Source organism: Triticum aestivum, chromosome 1B (assembly GCF_018294505.1).
Source record: "Triticum aestivum cultivar Chinese Spring chromosome 1B, IWGSC CS RefSeq v2.1, whole genome shotgun sequence".
Classification (NCBI taxonomy): domain Eukaryota; kingdom Viridiplantae; phylum Streptophyta; class Magnoliopsida; order Poales; family Poaceae; genus Triticum; species Triticum aestivum.
Window position 1 is genome coordinate 698172760 of NC_057795.1, and position 21804 is coordinate 698194563.

A 21804-nucleotide genomic window follows, 5' to 3' on the forward strand; every position below is an offset into this window, starting at 1 on the left:
AAAGTGTTTGTAACAATATTGTGTTAGAGACAGGAGGTAGTACATATGGTTTGTTTATTTCAAATTATATATTTTTGTTACCATGCATGCATCAATTCAAATGTCAGTCACACAAGCTGGCTCTGGCTGCCAGAAATGTCACCCAGGATTTGTTACTAGTTGATGCAAGGGAGGGACTCCATTCCAGTCCGAGAGACAAGATCAACTACTAGTGCTACATCTATCCATGGCCTTAATTTTGAAGCAATCCCTGATCTCAATGCCCACTACTGCACATTGTAAATATCAAATGTACTATTATAATTATAATTTGAAAAAAAATGCATTCAGTGTTTGCTTATAAAAAGTATGCTAAATCTATTATATATAACTTGTTTGCATTTTTCTGTGGAGCAAAGCTGCAAAAAAAGATGACCTCAACAGGAAACAAGAGCAATCAAGTTCAAACACACCAAGAAACAAGCCAAAAATAAAGCATTTGCATCCCAAACCACAGAGGAATCATTCGTTCAAAACGAGCAACCATAGCATTCCACCAACCAATTCCAATTCCGAATCACGGCAACAACTCATCATCACTAACAGCTCAACGGTTTCTCCCTTAACTTGCCTTGCCTTGCCTTCCCTTCCCTTCCAAAAGGATAAGGATGAGGCTAGGTAAGGAAAGGTAGGGTAGGGAACACGCACGACAACATAAGGATATAGTAGATAGCCTAACACAGGACAGGAGCATAACGATAATCTCATAGGAGGCAGCCAGCCAGCATCCTCCTCTTTTAATCTACTTGGCCTCATGCTTGGCCTTGGAGTGCGAAGCTAGAGCGCCCTCACTGTTGAATGTCCTGCGCAAAATCAATCTAGTTAGCAACACAGCAAATCATCTAATATAACTGTCCAAACAGAAAAATAGCAACCTACTTGCTGCACGACTTGCACGCGACCGACCCTCCAGACTTGGGCGACTTCTCACTGGTTGCTGGGGTCTTGCCTGCCTTCTTGGCCGGGTGCGGAGTCGCCACATGGACAGCTCCCTTCTTGTCACCTGCAAACAAACAAAGGCCATCATCATTAGCAAACAACAAACAAACAAAGGCCACAGCTAGCATAACTGGTTGGTTACATTATATTCGTTCCAAGCCCACATGCATGTTAGAGCTCTCACCTGTCTTCTGGCCTGACGGTGTTGCAATCTTGGCCTTCTTGTCAGTAACAGGGGTCTTCAACACGCTTCCAGCCACCCTCTTCTTCCCAGTCTCTTGCTTCTGAATATATATAGCAGCATTGTGTCAGGTAACAAAACTAGCATCAGGAGGAAAAAAGAAAAATAAGAACAAACATACTACCTTGGGTGTTTCTTCTTCCTCCTCATCAGAGCTATCCTCGCTATCATCAGAGGAGTCATCACCATCCTCACTGTCATCCTACAATAATATGTGACAAACAGCTTCAGTCAACCATAAATCAATACAAATCTACAATAATAATAGGTAGATTAACAATTTCAGCCAAGCATCAATTCATATGCATGTATGTGTACCATAATAGGTAGATTAACAATTTCAGCCAAGCATCAATTCATATGCATGTATGTGTACCATAATAGGTAGATTAACAATTTCAGCCAAGCATCAATTCATATGCATGTATGTGTACCATAATAGGTAGATTAACAATTTCAGCCAAGCATCAATTCATATGCATATCGACCATAATAGGTGATTAACAATTTCAGTCAAGCATCAATCTATATGCATATCTACCACAATAGGTGAAAAACAATTTCAGTCAAGCATAAATAAATCTACACAAATCCAGAACAGGCCATGTAATTAACATAAACAAAGTATGGGGTGTCAGTCAATTAACTCACAGAATCATCCTCCATGGGAATCAATGCTCCATCATCACCAGAGTCATCTTCGCTGTCATCCTCATCACTGTCATCATCATCATCGCTGTCATCATCCTTCTTAGATTTTCCCACATCCTTGGCAGCGGCCTTTGACTTTGAAGGCGCAGCAGTGTCAATCTTAACCTGCTTCTTCTGCTCCTTGGCTTCAGGTTTGCCTTGAAAAGGAAGAACAAAAATGCATTGGCAAGGGTCAACTCTCAATTTCCCCTGATGTTCCATCCAAGAGAGGTTTGCAAATGAATTAAGGAAGCACGAACTAGAAGCAAAGGAGAAATGTGCATACCATTTTCCTTGGTGAGTGCTGGAATGATCTTCTCTTCCTCCTCCTCAGAGTCATCCTCAGAATCAAAATCCATCGTGGAAGCAGGGGAAAAGGCAGGTCAAGGAAACAAGACTCAAGTAGCATAGCATCATATTAAACATGTATATGTGTACTAGACGAGTATAAAAAAGGATATTCATCTCCCTCGGCAGGCTGGAAAACCTTGTAGCCAGAGAAGAAGACGCTGGATGTCTTGGAATTGTGTGACAGCTCAAACTCCTTCTCGAAGACGAGGTCAAACTGGATCTGAGGGAACTTGTCGGTAGAGAGGGTCCCGATGGCCAGCTTCTGGTCGCCGATCTTGACGAACATGGTTGCCTTGTCATCCTTCTTGACTTCGCCAAGGGCACCCTGCCATGAAAACACACACATATATAAGAGGAACAGAAGAGATTAATAATGACCAACAAAATATTTCAATCATGAAGCAATACTATAATAGAATAGGTAGAGAAGAGAGTGAATAGAAAATGTTGAGCAGCAACATACCTGGGAGAGATGGAGGAAGTGGTCATCATCAGGTGAAACCTTGACGGACTGGTTAGGCTTAACCTCAAGGCCTGCACAGCACAGTACAAAGGGTCAATTACATACATACATACATACATACATACATACATACATACATACATACATACATACATACATACATGCATACATAGCCAATGTGAGCTATTTTTCCATGAGGTGAGAAAGGTGATGCAATTTTAAATAGAGGGATGGATCAAGACGTGTTGAGAGACACTAGATAGATTGATTACAAAAATAAAGGACTTGGGGTGGGCTGTGCAAGCAGAATCCATCCATCCATACAACAACAACAAGTAGCCAAGCACATGCATACATAGAGAAGAAAGCCTAGGTAGCTAGCTAGGGTTTGACCATGGCCCCATCCATCCATCCGCTAAACTAATCGTCACCAGAGTCTAATCTAATCTAGGCTAGTAGTAGGATGATATACAGCAGAACACGAACGAGCGAAGGAAGGGTCGATTATCCAATCCAATCCAAAGACGGAATAACCCCTAATCATGGCAGAGAGGGAGGGCGTTCAAGGAATGCTTACCCCAGAACTCCATGGCAACCGGCGGCGGCGGCGAGTCGGAGGAGGGGCGGCTAGGGTTTAAGCCGACGGACGGACGGACGGACGGATGGATTTGGGGAATGGCTGACTGGGGCTGGGTGGTGGAGCGTACCCTTTTAAAAGGCCCAGTGCGGGCCATCGCCGTCCGATCATGCGCTCCGCGCCATCCTGGCCGTTCCTCCCTCCCTAACCTAGACGGTAGACGCGGCTGGACTGGACTGGACTCTTTGATGCGTGGATGGGCCGACTGCATGGGCTGCACTGCGCTGCGTGGCCCTACTACTCCTTGGAGCATCAATCAATTTTATCACCGACCACTGCTACACGTATACCTAATCTTATACCAGTACCGGATTTTGAAAGCTAAAGTAAGATTACGTACCACCTTATTTACCTAGGTAGGTGTAGGGTTATTGTTTTTTAAAATTAACGCACAAGTTTTTGAACTCACGAACCTTTTTACAAATTTGCAAACACTTTTTTGAATCCACGAATAGTTTTTGCATTATTTTTTATGCGAGAAAATTTCCGATCTATTCATCTTAAATCATCATGATACAATGAATACCGTAAATAATAAAAATTACATCCAGATCTGTAGACCACCTAGCAACAACTACAAGCACTGAGGCGAGCCGAAGGCGCGCCGCCGTCATTGCTCCTCCCTATCCGGAGTTGAACAAAACTTGTTGTAATAGACAGTCGAAAAGTCATCATGCTAAGACCTCATACGACCAGCACAGCAGAACAACAACTGTTGCGGATAAAGTGTAGCGTAGATCGAAAGGATCCAACCTGAAAACACAGAACGTAGATGAACTACGACCAGATCCGAGCAAATTCATCAAGGACAGATCCGCCGGAGACACACCTCCACACATTATTTGAATCCCTGTACATTTTTTCAAATTAGAGTACAATTTTCCAATTAATGAACATGTTTTCCAAATTCCTGAACATTTTGGAAAAATCTAAGAACATTTTTCAACTTTGTGAGCAATATTTTAATCCAGGGTTTTTCTTAAAATCATGAATCTTTCTTGAAATTTGGAACTTATTTTTTGTCCCAAACATTTTTGAAATAATCATTAAACAAAAATAAAAACGATGAACAAAAAAGAAAGAAAAACAAGGGCGCCGGCCCAAAGTGCTCACGTGGGGTGAAGGTATCTGATTGCTCGCTATCCGCCGACCCTCCAATTGAGCACTTGGATCGGGGAGCGCCTCTTCGAGTCTAAAGTTCACGAATTTGAGAGAAGATCGTGAATTTGAACAAATGTTCGTGCTTTTGAATAAAGTTTGCGAATTTTGAAAAGAAAAGAAAGAAACAAAAAAAAACTAGCCGAATAGGAAAACGATAGAAAACGGGACTAGGATTGCGCTGCTATTTTTCTTTAGCGTTAGAATTGCCACATACTCATTCCACCCTCAAACAAGTGTACAAATAGAAATGTAAAACAAAGTATGGAATGGAGTAAAAATGTATTGGGAAGATGTAAGCCACCATCAGTCTCCTCTTTAATTACCCCACCTTCATTGAGCTGAGTGCATGTAGAAAGTGAGGACGCCATGTGTTAGGGCATCTCCAGCAGTTTGTTTATTAGCTTGTTGGTAAAATATGACATGTCATCAACCAACGTCTTAACATACAACTACTCCAATAGGTTGTATCTAGTTTGCCCAATAGGATGTGAGATAATAAATAAGGTGCTCTCTCATTCTACGTTCGAGCTTGTGCAAGGGATGTTGGTTTATGTACATACAACCTTACTCTTTTTTCTCATTTATTTATTATATGACACATCATCAAAATTCTATGTGGCAAAGTCTACCAACAACTATCTTACAACCACTGAAGATGCCCTTAGATGTAATTGGCCTTGATTCCCGTGTGATGAAAGAGAAGCATTTTTCAGATTTGTTTATTTCTTTGTTTTTTTTCTCCTTTTGTGTATTATTATACAAGAGCTCACCCTGTGTATTACAAAAATGTTCACCATATGTAACAAAATGTTTAGTGTGTATTTGAAAATTGCTCAGCGTATATCACAAAAATGTTCAATGTGTATTTATATATCGTTCAGCGTATATTTACAAAACTGTTCAATGATGTATATTTAGTTCCTCTTAGTCCAAGTTTTTTTACCCTGTACCCCAAAAATCTTGTTCTAGTTTCATTATACTTTTTTCCTGTCTGTTATGATTTTGGGGACTAAATTTATTTATTTTCTTCATATTCATCAGGGATTCCGCATATTCAAGTGAATCTCAAGAAGGAATTTCTTGCCTTGGAATTTCAGCAACTTTAGTGGTACATTAACCTACTGTCACTGATATTACAAGAACTCTAGTTTTGCCACTGTGTTTTCTTCGCCCTTGAGTATGTTTTTTTACCACATTAACATAAAATATAGTTTTTACAGGTTCAGAGAAAGATGGATGAACAGATTTACAAGTGGACTGGAATATCAAATGCAAACAGAGACAACGAATATCCGCCCACTTGTGAAACTATTTTCTTTTTACAACATGCACTCCATTTTTGCTGCTAGTTGTGGCAAAACAATGTTTTTCCGGATACTTTTTTGTCTCTGAATATTGTTCAAGAAAACTAGATTCTACCATGCCCGTGGGCAACTTATAGATATATACACTGAACAATTAATATTTTTTTGCATATTCAAATTTCTCTTGAGTATACTAGAAAATATCTTGCTGCAAATTCATAAGAAGTTAATTTTCGTACAAATATTTAACAAATTCAGAACAAGACAAGACCTGAAACAGTCAGCAAACAATGGTACAAACAGTCACTTTTTACTACAATTTATATTGTACTAAAAATTGCTGATTCCTTCTCCTCTACAAAAGTCTGCACGTTAAGTGGTTCAGGAAACAATTTGGTTCACATTACCCAAACATTCCATTCAGGAAACAGACACATCTATCACTATCAGCGTTCGAGGGAATCTACGGGCCATGAAGAATAGCTAACTAATGCATGCAAATTCAGACACACACTTTCAAACCAGGTCAGGTACTCAAGTCTTTCACCTTCTTCATTGCAAGCCAAGCAAAGCGAGCGAGTGAATCAACATCCCTGAAAGATACCACACAAGAAACATCAATCACCTAACAGCTATCAACATCCCCATGACACCGCAGAACCTAAACTAACATTCATTCATCCCATCTCATCTCATCTCATCTTTGCGACGAACCCTGGGTAGGTTAGGTGGTCTCACTTCTACTGGCTGACTGAGTCGGTCTTGTTGTCTGTTAATTAGGCCAGTCCTTCCTGATCTCAAAGCTGTACCTCATGTCCAGGTACACCTTCCCATCATCATCCACAAACTGCAACACCAACCAAAATCATTCTAGTGAGTCCACACATCTTTACTACGTACATATTAACCAACTCTGGTTGGTATGACAAAGATAGATAGATAGATAGATAGATAGATTCACTGCAACAAAATAGCTGCTACATACAGACTTCTACACAAATGTACCTTTAATCTGGCAGAATAGGAACCCCTTGCAAAGATGCCGCTCGGGGTGCTATCTTCCTCAGCCTTGTACGTGTAGGGCTCCTGCTGAGGGCTGAATGTCCCCAGCATCACCTTCTGGTTCTCCACTGCAAGCAAAACACCCAAAACAGCCAGGGACTCACTTAGAGCTATATATTTACTTATGATGATGGACAACATGCATGTATGTAGCTTCAAGAGGGGATATATATATATATATATCATGTGCAGCATTCAGTCATGACTGTCATCACAATGGATCAATGGAGTCAAACAGTATGCATCCAACATATAACAACACTGTGGGCGCCTTCTTCCTTCAGAATTATTAATTATGGACCATTCTGCTGCCACACACAGCATTCAGCCGTCATAATTTTTTTTTGTTGAGACATATAGTTCAGTTAAGAATTGTTTCCTGACAATGGAAATGAGATCAAACCAAATCCACAGTGTTTAAACCCAGCATGTCGAGAGAGAGAGAGAGAGAGAGAGAGAGAGAGAGAGACAGCAGGTGTTTATTTCACCCATGTGACTGTTTCCTAATGACAACATATTACATATGCAGTGCAATCAAAACCTGCTAGAGATGCAGCAGCAAAGGCTAAGATGGAATTAAAAAAGGTTAAAACCAGCGGGTGGATTCGTTTAGTGTCGTGACTCGTGAGTGGAACAAAATACGGTCTCTCATAAGATGGTGAACAAATATGGAAATAAAGCTTTGATGGAACAGAACAGCAGGAACATATGACTTGGGATAACTAAAATATATAAACGACACCAAGCATGCCCAGAAGTCAAATCAGATAAGATGTGAATTCAACTCAGTGACAAATAAGCAGTGAATTGAGGAGCAGATTCAGATCAAAGCAAGTATAGTATATCACTATCGGGAGGAGCTGGCATTGTTCAATCAAATTCTCGTTTTATGGAGGCACAGTTGCAGAGCATATACAACAAATTCTCATATTCAGCTCAACATTTGCTAATGTTATATTCTTGGGGTGTCTTCCTATTTTTGCAGGGATATATAATTCTCTTAAGGATTATTTATTTCCCAACAATGGAAATGAGACAAAATCCACAATGTTGAAACCCAGCATGTCTTGAGCGACAGCAGGCGTGTTTATTTTCACCTATGCTACTCTTCTTGTTGTCTTCATCATAATGTCAAAAGAATATACGCAATGTAACCGAAACCTGCTAGAGATGCAGCAGCCTAAGACGGAATTGAAAGTTAAAACCAGTGGATTCATTTTGTATCGTGAGTGGAACAATTATGTTGTCTCATAAGATGTTGAACAGACAAATACGGGAGTAAATCTTTGATGAAAATATTACTTGCGACTACATACATGCCTAGGTGTAATTGGATAAGGTGTGAATTCAATTCAGTGAGAAATAAGCAGGAAAATGCAAAGCAGGTTCAGATCAAAACAAGTATAGTGGTATATCGGAAGGAGCTGTCCATCTTCAAACAACTCTCGTATTATGGAGGCACAGCTGCAGAGCATATATAAGCAACAAAGAGGATGGATAGATAGATATAACAATGCGCATAGATAGATACATTAGAGGTGTGTCTGTCGGTCTGTTTAAATAAATGGATAAGGTGTAGAAATAAGCAGTAAACTGTAACCCAGGTTCAGATCTGTGAAAAAAACAAGTATACTAGTAGAATATCTCAAGGAGCTGTCCTCATTTTTCAAACAAATTATAATTTACATACATATAATGTCGAAAGAATATATGCTGTGTAACCAAAACCTGCTAGAGATGCAGCAGCCTAAGATGGAATCGAAAGTTAAAACCAGTAGATTCATTTTGTATCGTGAGTGGAACAATTATGTTGTCTCATAAGATGTTGAAGAGACAAATACGGGAGTAAATCTTTGATGAAACGGAATAGCAGGAAAATATTACTTGCGACTACATACATCACATGCCTAGATGTAATTGATAAGGTGTGTATTCAATTCAGTGATAGACAGATGGTGTGGCGCCATGGTACTTTATACAAATAAGCAGTAAACTGTAACCCAGATTCAGATCTGGTATATCTCAAGGAGCTGTCCTCCTTTTCCAAACAAATTATAATTTACATATATGAGCAAGCAACGAAGAGGATGGATGGATGGATGGATATAATACCATGCAGCAGAGCACGTACATAGATAGATACTGTATACTAGAGGTGTGTTTATTTGTGTTTAATTTAAGGAGTTGTTTACATGGAAAGGAAAGGAAAGGAAAGGAAAGGAAAGGAAAGGAAGGAAGTGGTCACCTTTAACTCCGGTCTTCCAGACGGTGTGTGAGTACTTGAGACCGGACACGATGTTGTTGGAGACGGCGAAGGAGAAGCGGAAGCTGTATGCGCAGCCGTCCTTGAGCGCGAAGGCGTGGCCCTTGTCATCGGGCACGAAGGGTATCGGCAGAAGCAGGTCAGGCCTCCCTGGTGCGAGGATGGTGAGGTTGAGTATGGTCACCTCCGGTTCGACGGTCTCTGGACATAGCCGCCCGCAGCACGTAGGAACGGAACAGTGAGTCAGTGAGTCAGTCAGTCTCACAAACAGTGTGTCTACTCTAGTAGTGTGATAATAAAAAGATAAATTAGAGACAGGCAGCAGAGATGAGATACATCATCCCTGCCAAGTGCTGTGCTGCTCTTGAGAAGGAAAAGCTGGTAACAAGTAGTAGCAGGGAAGAATTGTGTGACAGTGTTTTATAATTTAGTGTAATACTTATAGTGGAAGAAGAGAAAGAAGTTTAGTGTAATACTTATAGTGGAAGAAGAGAAAGAAGCGTGCATTTGCATTGCAGACAGGCAGGCATTGGGAGACAAGACATACTGGATACAGGTAGAGGTAGCAGTAGTGGAATGGTGAGTGAGTGTGAGTTACCTGCTCCAAGGGCATGGAGGAGGTTTGTGGTGTGGACAGCATCTGGTCCGAGGAGCTGCTCCTTCCATCTACGGAGGCTCTCATCCTCCCCCTCCTCCTCCTCCTACAGTTACATTACATTGCATAGATCCATCCTTGTTCAGTTTCACTTTGAGTTTGAGTTTGAGTATTACAAAGAAAGATGCAGATGCAGATGCAGATCCATCCTTGTTCTACATTACATTACATTAGTATTCCTTCCTTATCCTTATGAAAAAGAAAGAAAGAAAGAAAGAATGCTTGCCTTGTGGAGGTGGAGGAGGTCCTTGAGGGGAACCTGAGGGCCCAGCGCCATCTTCACCGGAGCCATGTCTTGTTGGTCTTCCTCTTCTTCATCCTGCTCCTCCTCCTCCTCCTCCTCCTCCTCCTCCTCCTCCTCCTCCTCCAGATGCAACGAGGATGGAACGCTGACGCTGACGCTGACGGAGACGGACGCTTCCTCCTCCTGCTGATCCATGTTCCCTCCCTGGATCGCCTCCTCTTCCCTCCCCTCCCCTCCCCTACACAGAAGCAAAATCGAATCTTGGACTTGGAGGCGCGCCGCGTGATTGATGGAGGGTTTGATTGATTTGTGGGGAAGGAAAAGGGAAGGGGATGGGGATTTTTGCTCGGCAGCAGCAGGGTTGGGGTTGGGGTTGTTGCGCGAGTGAGATTTTAGCTCAACTTTTGTGAGAGGGAAGCCCATGGGTGGATGGATGGATGGATGGGATAGAAATAAATAAAACTTAGTTAGAGTAAAATGCACAGCCGGTACTTGAACTTGCGAAGAAAACACGCTTTGATCACTGTACTTTAAAATACGACCAATACGGTCACTCAATACGCCTACACATGATTATACGGTCACTGTTCACCGTACGCCACTCGTCGCCGCTCCATTTGACCACTTGTTGACCAATCCGAGGCGACAGCTGGCGTTCGCGAGGGGTCTCCTGGGCTTTTTACAAGGAAACCCTTGACCGGCTCTGTAATTCCTCCAGGTCCTTGTCCATTCGGCTTCGATCATAACGAAAGGGGAGGAGGTAAAAGGGGAGGAGGGGAGGGCGATCATCGGCGGCACCGCACCACCACCGGCGGAGTCACCGCAGAAGGGCGAGAGCCGCCGCGCAGGCGTGTCGCATCTCATCGCTGGAGCTGTTTCGTCGCAATGTCGCATGTTCGTCGCGCCAATGGCGCTCCGCCGCCCAACTACAATAAGCCCTCACCTCGCCCCGCCATGGTTCTTGTGTTGTAAGCTATAGGGTCGAAATTTAGAGGTGGGCATTGTGGATGGTGTGTTTGTTAGTCAGATATGCCCATCTGTATTTTGGAGATTTGCCTAGGGTTTTCGACCATGATTTGGGGGTTTCAGCCTATAGGGTTTTGGGTTTGGAGAAGGTGGTTGTTTGTAGGTTATTTGGTGCTGAAAAGTGCTATATTTTGCTGCATGTTGAAGATGTTGGTTGTATAGGTGAATTAGATACTCAAAGGTGGTTTCTTACATCTATTTCTTGCAAATTATGTGGAACATAAATTCTGAAACTCTGTTGTCCTCTGTTTTGATGTATGCAGATAAGCGCAGCAGGAAGTTTTTAGTTCAGTTTAACCATGGTGGTTATTTCCTTGGGCAAGGTAGCAATCATTCATATGTCAATGGTCATCAACTGTGGTACGATGAAGTAGATGCAGATACTTGGTCTCCAATCATGGTTGAAAACCTTGTTAAAGAGATAGGATGGGAGATGGCAGGCAGGCTGAAGGTATATTATCGCATTCCCATTCTGTCAATCAATAGGAATGGGTTGAGGGAAATCAGAGGAGATAGTGACACAGATCAGATGCTCACATTTGTGTCAATTGGGCATTACTCATTTAGTTTGTACTTTGACCATGAGGACAGTTTGAATGCAAACTTGACAGAAGATGATGTGGTCAATTTCCCAATAAGGCAGCTACCTCAAGTGCTTAGTCCTTGCAAGAGTAAACCAAATGAGCCAGAAATTGCACATATTGATGTTGAGCGTGAAGATGCAAATGTGCCACACCCAATTCCTATACAAGTAGTGTATCCTCCAGAGCATGTAGAAGATGATGGTGTAAGCAACTATGTGTTTGCAAAAAGGAAAGCATATTATGTCAGTGAAGATGTAAGTGTGGAGGAGCTAGTTGTGATTCAGACAGCAAGAAATGGTTAAGATGATGATGTTGAAGGTCAAGGTGGAGGTGTTAGAGGAAGATATTGCAAAAGGAAAAACAAACAGTGCAACTCATCTGGAACAGCTAGTTATGAAATGGAAACAAATGAGAGTGATTCAGATGACTCTAACTTTGATCCTGGGGCCATAGTGGACAGTGATTATTGTTGGGGAACGTAGCAGAAATTCAAAATTTTCTACGCATCACCAAGATCAATCTATGGAGATTATAGCAACAAGAGAGAGGGGAGTGTATCTTCATACCCTTGAAGATCGTGATGCGGAAGCGTTACAAGAACGCGGTCGGTGGAGTCGTTCACGAAGCGATTCAGATCGCGGCCGAATCCGATCTAAGCACCGAAGAACGGTGCCTCCGCGTTCAACACACGTGCAGTCCGGTGACGTCTCCCGTGCCTTGATCCAGCAAGGAGAGAGGGAGAGGTTGGGGAAGACTCCGTCCAGCAGCAGCACAACGACATGGTGGTGATGGAGGAGCATGGCATTCCAGCAGGGCTTCGCCAAGCACTGCGAGAGATGAGGAGGGAGAGGGGTAGGGCTGCGCCAGGAGAGGTGGAAACTCATGTGTCTGGCAGCTCCAAAAACCCCACTATTTATAGGAGGAGGGGAGGAGGGTGCGCCCCTCTAGGGTTCCCACCCCTAAGGGGGCGGCAGCCCTAGATGGGATAGAGGGGGGCGGCCAAGAGGGGGAGAGAGGGGGGTGCGCCCTAGTATGGGCCTTTAGGCCCATCTGCGCCTAGGGTTTCCCCTCTCCCCTCATAGCTGCACCTTGGGCCTTGGTGGGAGGCGCACCAGCCCACTCTGGGGCTAGTCCCTTTCCACTCTAGGACCATGCAAGCCTCCGGGGCTGGTGGCCCCTCCCGGTGGACCCCCGGAACCCTTTCGGTGGTCCCGGTACATTACCGGTGACCCCCGAAATACTTCCGGTGGCCAAAACCTCACTTCCTATATATTATTCTTTACCTCCGGACCATTCCAGAACTCCTCCTGACGTCCGGGATCTCATCCGGGACTCCGAACAACATTCACTAACCACATACAAACTTCCCTTATAACCCTAGCGTCATCGAACCTTAAGTGTGTAGACCCTACGGGTTCGGGAGTCATGCAGACATGACCGAGACAGCTCTCTGGCCAATAACCAGCAACAGGATCTGGATACCCATGTTGGCTCCCACATGTTCCACGATGATCTCATCGGATGAACCACGATGTCAAGGATTCAAGCAATCCCGTATGCAATTCTCTTTGTCAATTGGTACGTTACTTGCCCGAGATTCGATCGTCGGTATCCCAATACCTCGTTCAATCTCGTTACCGGCAAGTCACTTTACTCGTTCTGTAATGCATGATCCCATGACTAACTACTTAGTCACATTGAGCTCATTATGATGATGCATCACCGAGTTGGCCCAGAGATACCTCTCCGTCATACGGAGTGACAAATCCCAGTCTCGATTCGTGCCAACCCAACAGACACTTTCGGAGATACCTGTAGTGCACCTTTATAGCCACCCAGTTACATTGTGACGTTTGGTACACCCAAAGCACTCCTACGGTATTAGGGAGTTACACAATCTCATGGTCTAAGGAAATGATACTTGACATTAGAAAAGCTTTAGCAAACGAACTACATGATCTTGTGCTATGCTTAGGATTGGGTCTCGTCCATCACATCATTCTCCTAATGATGTGATCCCGTTATCAATGACATCCAATGTCCATGGTCAGGAAACCATGACCATCTGTTGATCAACGAGCTAGTCAACTAGAGGCTCACTAGGGACATGTTGTGGTCTATGTATTCACACATGTATTGCGGTTTCCGGTCAATACAATTATAGCATGAACAGTAGACAATTATCATGAACAAGGAAATACAATAACAACCATTTTATTATTGCCTCTAGGGCATATTTCCAACAGTCTCCCACTTGCACTAGAGTCAATAATCTAGTTCACATCACTATGTGATTGTAACGAGTCCAACACCCATTGGGTTTGATCATATCTCGCTTGTGAGAGAGGTTATTCGTCAATGGGTCTGAATCTTTCAGATCCGTGTGTGCTTTACAGATCTCTATGTCATCTCCTAGATGCAGCTACCACGCTCTATTTGGAGCTATTCCAAATAACTGTTCTACTATACGAATCTGGTTTACTACTCAGAATAATCCGGATTAGTGTCAAAGTTTGCATCGGCGTAACCCTTTACGACGAACTCTTTTACCACCTCCATAATCGATAAAATTCCTTAGTCCACTAGTTACTAAGGATATGTTTGACCGTTGTCTTGTGATCCATTCCGATCATTCTTGTACCCCTTGACTGGCTCATGGAAAGGCACACTTTAGGTGCGGTACACAGCATAGCATACTGTAGAGCCTATGTCTGAAGCATAGGGGACGACCTTCGTCCATTCTCTCTCTTATGCCATGGTCAGGTCTTGAGTCTTACTCACACCTTATAACAAAGCCAAGAACTCCTTCTGTGCCGATCTATTTTGAACCCCTTCAAAATCTTGTCATGGTATGTATTTATTTGAAAGTACTATTAAGCGTTTTGATCTATCCTTATAGATCTTGATGCTCAATGTTCAAGTAGCTTAATCTAGGTTTTCCATTGAAAAACACTTTTCAAATACCCTATATGCTTTCTAGAAATTCTATATCATTTCTGATCAACAGTGCGTCAACAACATATACTCATCAGAAATTCTATGGTGCTCCCACTTCTTTGGAAATACAAGTTTCTCATAAACTTTGTATAAATCCAAAATCTTTGATCATCTCATCAAAGAGTATATTCCAACTCCGAGATGCTTACTCCAGTCCTTAGAAGGATTGCTGGAGCTTTGCGTACTTGTTAGCATCTTTTAGGATTGACAAAACCTTCTGGTTGTATCACATACAACCTTTCCTCAAGAATATTGTCAAGGAAACAATGTTTTGACATCCTATCTGCAAGATTTCATAAATCATGCAGTAATTGCCAACAGATCTTAGCATCGCTACGAGTGAGAAAGTCTCATCGTAGTCAACTCCTTGAACTTGTCGGAAAACATCTTAACGACAAGTTGAGCTTTCTTAATGGTGATACTTACCATCATTGTCCATCTTCCTTTTAAAATCCATCTGTACCCAACAGCCTTACGACCATCAAGTAGTTCTTCCAAAGTCTACACTTTGTTTTCATACATGGATCCTCTCTCGGATTTTATGGCCTCGAGACATTTGTCAGAATCCGGGCCCACCATTGCTTCTCCATAGCTCGTAGGTTCATTGTTGTCTAGCAACATGACCTCCAAGACAGGATTACCGTACCACTCTGAAGCAGTACGCGTCCTTGTCGTCCTATGAGGTTTGGTATTGACTTGATCCGAAGTTTCATGATCATTATCATCAACTTCCACTTCAATTGGTATATGTGCCACAGGAACAACTTCCTGTGCCCTGCTACACACTAGTTGAAGTGATGGTTCAATAACCTCATCAAGTCTCCACCATCCTCCCACTCAATTCTTTTGAGAGAAACTTTTCCTCGAGAAAGGACCCGCTTCTAGAAACAATCACTTTTGCTTCCGGGTCTGAATTAGGAGGTACACCCAACTGTTTTGGGTGTCCTATGAAGATGTATTTATCCGCTTTGGGTTTGAGCTTATCAGGATGAAACTTTTTTCACATAAGCATCGCAGCCCCAAACTTTCAAGAAACGATAGCTTAGGTTTCTCTAAACCATAGTTCATACGCTCTCATCTCAACGGAATTACGTGGTGCCCTATTTGAAGTGAATGCGGTTGTCTCTAATGCCTAACCCATAAACGATAGTGGTAATTTGATAAGAGACATCATGGTATGCACCATATCCAATAGGGTGCAGCTATGATGTTCGGACACACCGTCACACTATGGTGTTCCAGGCGGTATTAGTTGTGAAACAATTTCCACAAGGTCTTAATTGTGTACCAAACTCGTAACTCAGATATTCATCTCTATGATCATATCATAGACATTTTATCCTCTTGTCACGATGATCTTCAACTTCACTCTGAAATTACTTAAACCTTTCAATAATTCAGACTTGTGTTTCATCAAGTAAATATACTCAGCATCTACTCAAATCATCTGTGAAGTAAGAACATAATAATATCCATTGCGTGCCCCGGCACTCATTGGACAGCACACATCAAAATGTATTACTTCCAACAAGTTGCTCTCTTGATCCGTCTTACTGAAAACGAGGCTTTTCAGTCATCTCGCCCATGTGGTATGATTTGCATGTCTCAAGTGATTTAGAATCAAGTGAGTCCAAATGATCCATCTGCATGGAGTTTCTTCATGCGCACATACCAATAGACATGGTTCGCATGTCTCAAACTTTTCAAAAACGAGTGAGTCCAAAGATCCATCAACATGGAGCTTCTTCATGCGTTTTATACCAATATGACTCAAATGGCAGTGCCACAAGTATGTGGTATTATCATTACTATCTTATATCTTTTGGCATGAACATGTGTATCACTACGATCGAGATTCAATAAACCATTCATTTTAGGTGCAAGACCATTGAAGGTATTATTCAAATAAACAGAGTAACCATTATTCTCCTTAAATGAATAACTGTATTGCGATAGACATAATCCAATCATGTCTATGCTCAACGCAAACACCAAATAACAATTATTTAGGTTTAACACCAATCTTGATGGTAGAGGGAGCAGGCGATGCTTGATCACATCAACCTTGGAAACACTTACAACACACATCGTCATCTCACCTTTAGCTAGTCTCTATTTATTCCATAGCTCTTTTATTTCGAGTTACTAACACTTAGCAACCGAACCGGTATCTTAATACCTTGGTGCTACTAGGAGTACTAGTAAAGTACACATTTAATACAATGTATATCCAATATATTTCTGTCGACCGTGCCAGCCTTCTCATCTACCAAGTATCTAGGGTAGTTCTGCTTCAGTGACTGTTCCCCTCATTACAGAAGCACTTAGTCTCAGGTTTGGGTTCAACCTTGGGTTTCTTCACTAGAGCAGCAACTGATCTGCCATTTCATGAAGTATCCCTTCTCGCCCTTGCCCTTCTTGAAACTAGTGGTTTCACTAACCATCGACAATTGATGCTCCTTCTTGATTTCTACTTTTGCAGTGTCAAACATTGCGAATATTTCAAGGATCATCATATCTATCCCTGATAGGTTATAGTTCATCACGAAGCTCTAGTAGCTTGGTGGCAATGACTTTGGAGAAACATCACTATCTCATCTAGAAGATTAACTCCCATTCGATTCAAGTGATTGTAGTACCCAGACAATCGGAGCACATGCTCAACGATTGAGATCTTCTCCCTTAGTTTGTAGGCTAGAAAAATTCGTCGGATGTCTCATACCTCTTGACGTGGGCACGAGCTTGAAATCCCAATTTTAGCCCTTGGAACATCTCATATGCTCCGTGACATTTCAAAATCGTCTTCGGCGCCTCAATTCTAAACCGTTTGCACTGAACTATCACGTAGTCATCAAAACGTGTATGTGAGATGTTCGCAACATCCACAGACGATGTTCGAGGTTCAGCACATCGAGCGGTGCATTAAGGACATAAGCCTTTTGCGCAGCAATGAGGACAATCCTCAGTTTACGGACCCAGTCCACATAATTGCTACTATCAACTTTCAACTAAATTTTCTCTAGGAACATATCTAAAACAATAGAACTGAAACGCGAGCTACGACATAATTTGCAAAGGCCTTTTGACTATGTTTAGGATAATTAAGTTCATCTAATGAACTCCCACTCAGATATACATCCCTCTAGTCATCTAAGTGATACATGATCCGAGTCAACTAGGCCGTGTCCGATCATCACGTGAGACGGATTAGTCATCATCGGTGAACATCTTCATGTTGATCGTATCTACTATACGACTCATGTTCGACCTTTCGGTCTCTTGTGTTCCGAGGCCATGTTTGTACATGCTAGGCTCGTCAAGTCAACCTAAGTGTTTCGCGTGTGTAAATCTGTCCTACACCCGTTGTATGCGAACGTTAGAATCTATCACACCCGATCATCACGTGGTGCTTCGAAACAACGAACTTTCGCAACGGTGCACAGTCAGGGGGAACACTTTCTTGAAATTATTATGAGGGATCATCTTATTTACTATTGTTGTTCTAAGCAAATAAGATGAATAAACATGATAAACATCACATGCAATCAAATAGTGACATTATATGGCCAATATCATTTTGCTCCTTTTGATCTCCATCTTCGGGGCTCCATGATCATCATCGTCACCGGCATGGCACCATGATCTCCATCATCGTGTCTCCATGAAGTTGTCTCGCCAACTTATTACTTCTACTACTATAGCTAAAGGTTTAGCAATGAAGTAAAGTAATTACAAGGCGTTATTCAGTGACACGCAGGTCATACAATAAATAAAGACAAGTCCTATGGCTCATGCCGGTTGTCATACTCATCGACATGCAAGTCGTGATTCCTATTACAAGAACATGATCAATCTCATACATCACATATCATTCATCACATTCTTTTGGCCATATCACATCACATAGCATACCCTACAAAAACAAGTTAGACGTCCTCTAATTGTTGTTGCATGTTTTACGTGGCTACTGCGGGTTTCTAGCAAGAACACTTCTTACATACGCAAAGCCACAATGGTGATATGCTAATTGCTATTTACCCTTAATAAGGACCCTTTTCATCGAATCCGATCCTACTAAAGTGGGAGAGACTGGCACCCGCTAGCCACCTTATGCAACAAGTGCATGTCAGTCGGTGGAACCTGTCTAACGTAAGTGTACATGTAAGGTCGGTCCAGGCCGCTTCATCCCACAATACCGTCGAAACAAGATAGGACTAGTAACGGTAAGCATGTTGAACAAAACCAATGCCCACAACCACTTGTGTTCTACTTGTGCATAGAATCTACGCAATAGACCTAGCTCATGATGCCATTGTTGGGGAACGTAGCAGAAATTCAAAAATTTCTACCCATCACCAAGATCAATCTATGGAGATTCTAGCAACAAGAGAGAGGAAAGTGTATCTTCATACCCTTGAAGATCGCGATGCGGAAGCGTTACAAGAACGCAATCGGTGGAGTCGTTCACGAAGTGATTCAGATCGCGGCCGAATCCGATCTAAGCACCGAAGAATGGTGCCTCCGCCTTCAACACACGTGCAACCCGGTGACGTCTCCTGTGCCTTGATCCAGCAAGGAGAGAGGGAGAGGTTGGGGAAGAATCCATCCAGTAGCAGCACAATGGCGTGGTGGTGATGGAGGAGCGTGGCACTCCAGCAGGGCTTCGCCAAGCACTGCGAGAGACGAGGAGGGAGAGGGGTAGGGCTGCGCCAGGAGAGGTGGAAACTCATGTGTCTGGTAGCCCCAAAACCCCCACTATTTATAGGAGGAGGGTAGGAGGGTGCGCCCCCTCTAGGGTTCCCACCCCTAGGGGGGCGGTAGCCCTAGATGGGATAGAGGGGGGCGGCCAAGAGGGGGAGAGAGGGGGTGCGCCCTAGGGTTTCCCCTCTTCCCTCATAGCTGCGCCTTGGGCCTTGGTGGGAGGCGCACTAGCCCACTCTAGGGCTGGTCCCTTTCCACTCTAGGCCCATGCAAGCCTCCAGGGCTGGTGGCCCCTCTCGGTGGACCCACGGAACCCTTCCGGTGGTCCCGGTACATTACCGATGACCCTCGAAATACTTCCGGTGGCCAAAACCTCACTTCCTATATATTATTCTTTACCTCCGGACCATTCCGGAACTCCTCGTGACGTCCGGGATATCATCCGGGACTCCGAACAACATTCGGTAACCACATACAAACTTCCCTTATAACCCTAGCATCATCGAACCTTAAGTGTGTAGACCCTACGGGTTCGGGAATCATGCAGACATGACCGAGATAGCTCTCTAGCCAATAACCAACATCGGGATCTGGATACCCATGTTGGCTCCCACATGTTCCACGATGATCTCATCGGATGAACCACGATGTCAAGGATTCAAGCAATCTCGTATGCAATTCCCTTTGTCAATCGGTACGTTACTTGCCCGAGATTTGATCGTCGATATCCCAATACCTCATTCAATCTCGTTACCGGCAAGTCACTTTACTTGTTCCGTAATGCATGATTCCGTGACTAACTACTTAGTCACATTGAGCTCATTATGATGATGCATCACCGAGTGGTCCCAGAGATACCTCTCCGTCATACGGAGTGACAAATCCCAGTCTCGATTCGTGCCAACTCAACAGACACTTTCAGAGATACATGTAGTGCACCTTTATAGCCACCCAGTTACGTTGTGACGTTTGGTACACCCAAAGCACTCCTACGGTATCATGGAGTTACACAATCTCATGGTCTAAGGAATGATACTTGACATTAGAAAAGCTTTAGCAAACAAACTACACGATCTTGTGCTATGCTTAGGATTGGGTCTCGTCCATCACATCATTCTCCTAATGATGTGATCCCGTTATCAATGACATCCAATGTCCATTGTCAGGAAACCATGACCATCTGTTGATCAACGAGCTAGTCAACTAGAGGCTCACTAGGGACATGTTGTGGTCTATGTATTCACACATGTATTGTGGTTTCCGGTCAATACAATTATAGCATGAACAATAGACAATTATCATGAACAAGGAAATACAATAACAACCATTTTATTATTGCCTCTAGGGCATATTTCCAGCAATTATTATATTAGTGATGGTGATGATGATTTGTATGCTGATAATGTGGATATGGATGAGCCTGAAGACATAAAGTTGAAAGAGAAGCAGAAGGAACAAAAAAAGAAAGTGTCTGTTAAAGGAAATGAGAAGGAAGCACATGAGCCAGTAGCACATGATCCTGAAGATGAGTTGTATGAGTCAGAAGGGGATGACTTATGGGCCCCTGACTTAGATGATGAAGAAATTTACATGAAGTTCAAGGCATTTAGAGCTGAGGACCTACACTGCCCCAAATTTCATGTTGGGCAAGTCTTCTAGGCTGTTGAGTTACTCAGGAAAGCAATCAAGGAATACAGTTGCAAGAACAGAGTTGATGTGAAGCTCCCTGTAAATGACAAGAAAAGGGTGAATGCAACTTGTGATGAGGATTGTACTTGGTACCTTTGGGCCTCTTATGATAGTAGGACAAAGTGTTTCATGGTCAAGAAATATGTACATGAACACACATGTACCAAGAAGTGGAAGATCAAGGCTTTCACTGCTCCTTTCTTAGCACACAAGTACCTTGAGAGCTTTAGAGCTGACCAATATATGAATCTGAGGAACTTTTCAAGAGTAGTTCAGAAGGAATGGCATATGACACCATCTAGGATCAAGTTGCAAAGAGCTAGAAGGCTAGCAATGAAGATTATATATGGTGATGAAGAGGCCCAGTACAATTTGCTGTGGGACTATGGAAATGAACTTAGGAGAAGTAACCCAGGCAGCTCATTTTTTGTCCAACTTGATGATCAAGCAAGGTTCAGCAAAGCATATATGTGCCTAGATGCTTGCAAAAGAGGTTTTCTTCAGGGGTGTAGGCCAATGATATTCATTGATGGATGTCATATTAAGACTAGGTATAGAGGACAACTCCTAACTGATGTGGTAATTGACTCAAATGATTGTATTTTCCCTATTGTTGTTGCTGTGGTTGAAGTGGAGGACAAGCCCAACTGGTGCATAGTGCTAGCAACTCCCTAAGCTTGATTTTTAGGAGGTGGCGTTGAGAGGACTCCAAGGACGAATGCATCTGTTGAAGTTGATGGAATTGCAACCGGAGGGGC

The 21804-nt window shown here is 42.9% G+C and overlaps 2 protein-coding genes across 5 annotated transcripts; both read right to left on the minus strand.

The window, feature by feature from the left end:
* Positions 1-504: 504 nt before the first annotated feature.
* LOC780626 (histone deacetylase HDT2) lies at positions 505-3472 on the minus strand. The gene is made up of 9 exons (XM_044570029.1): positions 3301-3472; positions 2724-2794; positions 2371-2585; positions 2196-2269; positions 1871-2067; positions 1344-1421; positions 1163-1262; positions 919-1042; positions 505-842 (listed from the first exon to the last, which is right to left on the minus strand). The coding sequence occupies exons 1-9, from the start codon at positions 3455-3457 to the stop codon at positions 782-784; spliced, it is 1077 nt and encodes a 358-aa protein (XP_044425964.1). The 5' UTR covers positions 3458-3472; the 3' UTR covers positions 505-781.
* A 2644-nt stretch (positions 3473-6116) lies between these two features.
* Positions 6117-10487, minus strand: LOC123150207 (rho GDP-dissociation inhibitor 1). Of its 4 annotated transcripts, none has more exons than XR_006475011.1 (6): positions 10032-10487; positions 9749-9851; positions 9133-9351; positions 6831-6955; positions 6540-6672; positions 6117-6418 (listed from the first exon to the last, which is right to left on the minus strand). XR_006475011.1 is itself a non-coding variant. In XM_044570046.1 (6 exons), the coding sequence occupies exons 1-5, from the start codon at positions 10470-10472 to the stop codon at positions 6598-6600; spliced, it is 963 nt and encodes a 320-aa protein (XP_044425981.1). In that variant the 5' UTR covers positions 10473-10487; the 3' UTR covers positions 6117-6418; positions 6564-6597. The 4 variants fall into 4 exon arrangements, 2 of the variants coding, with proteins under 2 accessions (XP_044425981.1, XP_044425973.1); XR_006475010.1 differs by having other exon boundaries at positions 6497-6672; XM_044570046.1 differs by having other exon boundaries at positions 6564-6672.
* Between the last annotated feature and the right edge of the window lie 11317 nt (positions 10488-21804).